Source organism: Crinia signifera, chromosome 2 (assembly GCF_055691185.1).
Source record: "Crinia signifera chromosome 2, ASM5569118v1, whole genome shotgun sequence".
Classification (NCBI taxonomy): domain Eukaryota; kingdom Metazoa; phylum Chordata; class Amphibia; order Anura; family Myobatrachidae; genus Crinia; species Crinia signifera.
In genome coordinates, this window is record NC_139218.1 from 373545015 (window position 1) to 373551990 (window position 6976).

General features: G+C 49.5%; 1 protein-coding gene across 1 annotated transcript in view; it reads left to right on the forward strand.

Moving 5' to 3' along the window:
- TRPC6 (transient receptor potential cation channel subfamily C member 6) overlaps nucleotides 1-5778 on the forward strand; it is a 191652-nt gene extending 185874 nt beyond the window's left edge. The window contains exon 12 of the mRNA XM_083170079.1: nucleotides 3778-5778. Coding sequence (XP_083026205.1) covers nucleotides 3778-3917 — 140 coding nt within the window. The 3' untranslated portion in view covers nucleotides 3918-5778. The remainder of the gene's footprint in view (nucleotides 1-3777) is intronic.
- The last annotated feature ends 1198 nt before the right edge of the window (nucleotides 5779-6976 follow it).

Here is a 6976-nt window from a genome sequence, read left to right on the forward strand (position 1 = left end):
AGGAGGAGGTGCATACCATCGCCTGCATACCACCTCCTGCCTGCATACCACCCCCTGCCTGCATACAACCTCCTGCCTGCATACCACCTCCTGCCTGCACACCACTCCTGCCAGCATACCACCCCCTGCCTGGACACCACCCCCTGCCTGCACAGCACCTCCTGCCTGCACACCACCCCCTGCCTGTATACCACCCCCTGCCTGTATACCAACCCCTGCCTGCACACCACCCCCTGCCTGCATACCACCTCCTGCCTGCATACCACCCCCTGCCTGTATACCACCTCCTGCCTGCATACCACCTCATGCATACCACCCCCTGCCTGCATACCACCTCATGCAAACCACCCCCTGCCTTCATACCACCTCCTGCTTGCATACCACCTCATGCATACCACCCCCTGCCTGCATACCACCTCATGCATACCACCCCCTGCCTGTATACCAGTATACCACCTCCTGCCTGCATACAACCTCCTGCCTGCATACCACCTCATGCCTGCATACCACTCCTGCCAGCATACCACCCCCTGCCTGGACACCACCCCCTGCCTGCACAGCACCTCCTGCCTGCATACCACCCCCTGCCTGTATACCACCCCCTGCCTGTATACCAACCCCTGCCTGCACACCACCCCCTGCCTGCACACCACCCCCTGCCTGCACAGCACCTCCTGCCTGCATACCACCCCCTGCCTGTATACCACCCCCTGCCCGTATACCACCTCATGCATACCACCCCCTGCCTGCATACCACCTCATGCAAACCACCCCCTGCTTGCATACCACCTCATGCATACCACCCCCTGCCTGCATACCACCTCATGCATACCACCCCCTGCCTGTATACCAGTATACCACCTCATGCATACCACCCCCTGCCTGCACACCCCCTGACTATATACCACCTCCTGCTTGCATACCCCTTCTTCCTGCATTCCACCTCCTGCCTACATACCACCTTCTTCTTGCATACCACCCCCTGCCTGCATACCACCTCATGCATACCATCTCCTGCCTGCATACCACATTCTTCCTGCATACCACCTTCTGCCAGCATACCACCCCCTGCTGCATACCACTTTCTTCTTGCTTACCACCTCCTGTCTGCATACCACCCCCTACCTGCATACCCCCTTCTGCATACCGCCTTCTTCCTGCATACCACCCCCTGCCTGCATACCACCTCCTTCCTGCTTACCACCTCTGGCATGCACACCCCCTTCTTCCTGCATACCACCTCCTGCCTGCTTACCACCTTCTTCCTGCATACCAGCACCTGCCTGCATACCACCCCCTGCCTGCATACCACCCCCTGCCTGGACACCACCCCTGCCTGCACAGCACCTCCTGCCTGCATACCACCCCCTGCCTGTATACCACCCCCTGCCTGTATACCACCCCCTGCCTGCACACCACCCCCTGCCTGCACAGCACCTCCTGCCTGCATACCACCCCCTGCCTGTATACCACCCCCTGCCCGTATACCACCTCATGCATACCACCCCCTGCCTGCATACCACCTCATGCAAACCACCCCCTGCCTGCATACCACCTCCTGCTTGCATACCACCTCATGCATACCACCCCCTGCCTGCATACCACCTCATGCATACCACCCCCTGCCTGTATACCAGTATACCACCTCATGCATAACACCCCCTGCCTGCACACCCCCTGACTATATACCACCTCCTGCTTGCATACCTCTTCTTCCTGCATTCCACCTCCTGCCTACATACCACCTTCTTCTTGCATACCACCCCCTGCCTGCATACCACCTCATGCATACCATCTCCTGCCTGCATACCACCTTCTTCCTGCATACCACCTACTGCCAGCATACCACCCCCTGCTGCATACCACTTTCTTCTAACTTACCACCTCCTGTCTGCATACCACCCCCTACCTGCATACCCCCTTCTGCATACCGCCTTCTTCCTGCATACCACCCCCTGCCTGCATACCACCTCCTTCCTGCTTACCACCTCTTGCATGCACACCCCCTTCTTCCTGCATACCACCTCCTGCCTGCTTACCACCTTCTTCCTGCATACCACCTCTTGCATGCACACCCCCTTCTTCCTGCATGCCACCTCCTGCCTTCATACCACCATTGCCTGCATACCACCTCCTACCTGCTTACCACCTCCTGCATGCATACTCCCTTCTGCATACCACCTATTGCCTGCATACCACCCCCTACTTACCATCTCCTGCCTGCATGCCACCTCCTGCCTGCATACCACCTTCTTCCTGCATATCTCCTCCTGCCTGCTCACCACCTCCTGCCTGCATACCACCTCCGGCCTGCACACCACCTCCTGCCTGCATACCACCCCCTGCCTGCATACCACCTTCTTCCTACATACCACCTCCTGCCTGCATACCACCTTCTTCCTACATACTGTATCTCCTCCTGCCTGCTTACCACCCCCTGCCTGCATGCCACCTCCTGCCTGCATACCACCTTCTTCCTGCATATCTCCTCCTGCCTGCTCACCACCTCCTGCCTGCATACCACCTCCGGCCTGCACACCATCTCCTGCCTGCATACCACCCCCTGCCTGCATACCACCTTCTTCCTACATACCACCTCCTGCCTGCATACCACCTTCTTCCTACATACTGTATCTCCTCCTGCCTGCTTACCACCCCCTGCCTGCATGCCACCTCCTGCCTGTTTACCACCCCCTGCCTGCATGCCACCTCCTGCCTGCATACCACCTCCTGCGTGCACACCACCTCCTGCCTGCATGCATACCACCCTCTTCCTGCATATCTCCATATCTGCCTGCTTACCACCCCCTGCCTGCATACCACCCTCTTCCTGCATACCACCTCCTGCCTGCATGCATACCACCCTCTTCCTGCATATCTCCATATCTGCCAGCATACCACTCACTGCTTGCATAGCATCCCCTGCCTGTATTTGCGATTGCAGTACAAGAGGAAGTTCGTGAACACCGGTCGTGGTGTCTCTCTGTGACAGCAGCCTGAGTAAGTCTAACCTTCCTCAGGCTTGTAGTCTCAAGCCAGCTTTCAGTCGCAGGGGCCCCCACATTTTTAGAAACGCTTGCTTTATCTGTTCTCCCATGAATGCCTCTACCTGTCAATCAGGCAGAGGTGTTTGCTGCAATGCAGGCACAGGACTAGTCCTGCACATGCGTAGGACGGGTCCTCTGCAAGTGCAGAATCGTTCCCAGGAATGACCTCCCTAATAAAAAAACAATTGCCCCCACCGCTTTAAACCGTCCGCCTGCACATTCACATTGGCGGGCGTGCAGTTTGGCCGCTAGCATCTCAGACAAGAGCGGTGGTGCTCCCGGAAGCGGCAGAACGGCGGTAAGACTGGCGGGCTGGCAGAGCAGCGTGACCTCTGACCACGTCACACTGCGCAGAGTCATACAGTCATAGACTGGAGAAGCCGGGCAGCACCTAAGTGGGTGGCTCTCATTAGACTGCACATGCGCAGTCTAATCCCATCCTGGCAGTTTGAGGTCCAAATCCAGATATTGGCCATCCCAATGTCAATGCCAGAAGGCCAACATACAGGTTTTTTTGCTTACTTTAGCCTAACCCTATATTCCAACCCTATTCCTATATCATAAATAAAGCATAAAAGTGTCAACATTTTGGTGTCGACATTTACACACAAACTAATGTCCATGTCGACATTATGAATTTCAATATGCAGTATTCTGGTGATGACATTCTGAATGTTGACTGGATCCCTTGTTACAATGATTCTCTTTGTTTTATTACCACAATTTCCAGGGGAACTGAAGGAGATTAAGCAGGACATTTCCAGCCTCCGCTACGAGCTCCTCGAAGAGAAATCGCACAACACGGAGGACCTCGCGGAACTCATCCGAAAGCTCGGAGAGCGATTATCCATAGAGCCTAAAGAACACTAGAGCAACAAATGACGTGATAGGCCGGTGGACCCGCATATATAAGCATTGGGGACCCGGGATGGTCATCATAAGCTCCATATTCCTGCCACCTAGCGACGTTCTAGGTATGCTGTCTGCGAAGTTCCCGAGGCTCCGCCGGTGTGACGTCAGCCTGACACCTACGGTTACCTGCACATCTAACCATGTGCAAGTGTTGTCTCTCAAAAGATCATATATTTTAATTAGTACAGGTTGACTATCCCTTATCCAAATATCCGTTATCCAAATTATTCCGAAACCATACATTCCAGAAAGTGGGAAAAAAATATTTCTTGCTAAAAGCACTACTGGAGACATCTGTACCAGCACTACTGGGGACATGATATGTAACTGCCACTACTGGGGACATCTGTACCAGCACTACTGGACATGATATGTAACTGACACTACTGGGGACATGATATGTAACTGGCACTACTGGGGACATGATATGTAACTGGCACTACTGGGGACATTTGTACCAGCACTACTGGGGACATGATATGTAACTGACACTACTGGGGACATGATATGTAACTGGCACTACTGGGGACATGATATGTAACTGGCACTACTGGGGACATTTGTACCAGCACTACTGGGGACATTTGTACCAGCACTACTGGGGACATTTGTACCAGCACTACTGGGGACATGATATGTAACTGGCACTACTGGGGACATTTGTACCAGCACTACTGGGGACATGATATGTAACTGGCACTACTGGGGACATGATATGTAAGTGGCACTACTGGGGACATGATATGTAACTGGCACTACTGGGGACATTTGTAGAAGCAGTACTGAGGGCATGATATGTAACTGGCACTACTGGGGACATCTGTACCAGCACTACTAAGGACATGATATTTAACTGGCACTACTGGGGACAGGATATGTAACTGGTACTACTGGGGACATTTGTACTAGCATTACTGGGGACATTTGTACCAGCACTACTGGGGACATGATATGTAACTGACACTACTGGGGACATGATATGTAACTGACACTACTGGGGACATGATATGTAACTGGCACTACTGGGGACATTTGTACCAGCACTACTGGGGACATTAGTACCAGCACTACTGGGGACATGATATGTAACTGGCACTACTGGGGACATTTGTACCAGCACTACTGGGGACATGATATGTAACTGGCACTACTGGGGACATGATATGTAAGTGGCATTACTGGGGACATGATATGTAACTGCCACTAATGGGGACATGATATGTAACTGCCACTAAATATGTACAAGAAAATGATTGCTTTGTATTCAAAGATAGTGCCAGAGATAGTACACAAACTTTGTTTCATGTTTTGAAACCTTGGTTTATGCACAAATAAAATATATTTGTGTGTATTTCATGTGCTTGTACAACTTAAATGCAAGATACCTCATTGAAACATAAAAATATTCTGAAATACGGAATAATCCGCTATCCAAAATTCTTGTGGTCCCGAGAATTTTGGATAAGGGATACTCAACCTGTACATGGATTCATCTGACATACAGACATTACCACTGGATGACCAATAGGTATACTACAGATATTACTAGGATAGAATATTATTTAATTCTAAGAATCAGCAGAATGCGATGGCGTCCGTCTGTAAGATAATAATCACTGTAAAATATTTAGACTTAAACCTCAAAATATATAGATGTTTATATAGACAAAGCCATATATCTATTTAAGTTATGATCATTGTACATTTACTGCCAAAAAAAGAGTATACAGTATACATTTTATGTAAGATTTACCTTATACATAGGAACTCAATGTACAGAAATAAAGCTGTATTTTTATTTGTAAAAACTTTGCGTTAATAAAGCTTTATTTAATAAAGCCAAAAACATTCAGTGAATATCGAGTAACGGAAACATGCGCTGTCGTGGGGATTTCTATGTTGTGGGTTTTCAATTTTTTTAAATCTCTCATCTAATGAATAATTAGGAATAATCACACCAAGAAGTGGCCCATGCATCACCGTTTCTCCATGGTCGGCCATTTGTCACTGAACTATTTACCTGCGCAATACAGAAATACACGCAGGTAACCCAGTTAACCCTTTAAGTGCCAACAGCTCTATGAGAGATGTGCAAAATATCCGCTAAAAATGCCGGCATCGCTCACGTTTGTTATATAAATTCAAATAAAAAATAAAAAACAGATTATATTTCCTATATGAGGTAAACATTACAGGTCAGAATGACCTGTAATGTTTACCTCATATAGGAATACAATCATATCTCATATAGGAATACAATCTTACCTCATATATTTGAATACAAATTTTCACACCAATTTTGGACAAATTCACTTGGCACTCAAAGGGTTAATGGCGTTTTCCATAAGACTTACTGTATGTTAAATGTTGCAGGTCCTGGCTTCTGGTTAACCCTATTTATGTCGGATTATTATGCAGTCTACTGCTGGTCATAAAAATGACCAACTAATAATCTGTATTGTCATTTATGGCAGTGATACAGATTTTAGCAGCACCAACGAAATCCTTGTGCCTCTGAAATGGTTACTGTCCTTTATCGGTAACAAAATCTGCCGGTGAAGGGTCACAGTAGACTGCCCTGGTGCTCCGTAGATTTGCTTTTGGCTTTGTAGGTCACCATTCCTAGTTATAGGGGTATCTTCAGTTTTCTGCAAGAGAAAGGCAGGTTATCAGTGAGAAAAATAGCACCAAGTAGAGAGAGAGAGACGGTCTCTACCCCCCCCCCCCCTCCAGACAAAGAGCATCAGCGACTCCGCCACCTGCATGCCTACCCACACAAACAACCTGCAAGGTTACCAAGATGTACCGTAGTAGCGGAGCACAGTAGGTTACCAAGATGTACCGTAGTAGCGGAGCACAGTAGGTTACCAAGATGTAGCGGAGTACAGTAGGTTACCAAGATGTATCATAGTAGCATAGCATACTATGCTATGCTACTATGACACATCTTGGTAACCTACTGTACTCCGCTACTACGGTACATCTTGGTAACCTACTGTGCTCCGCTACTACGGTAC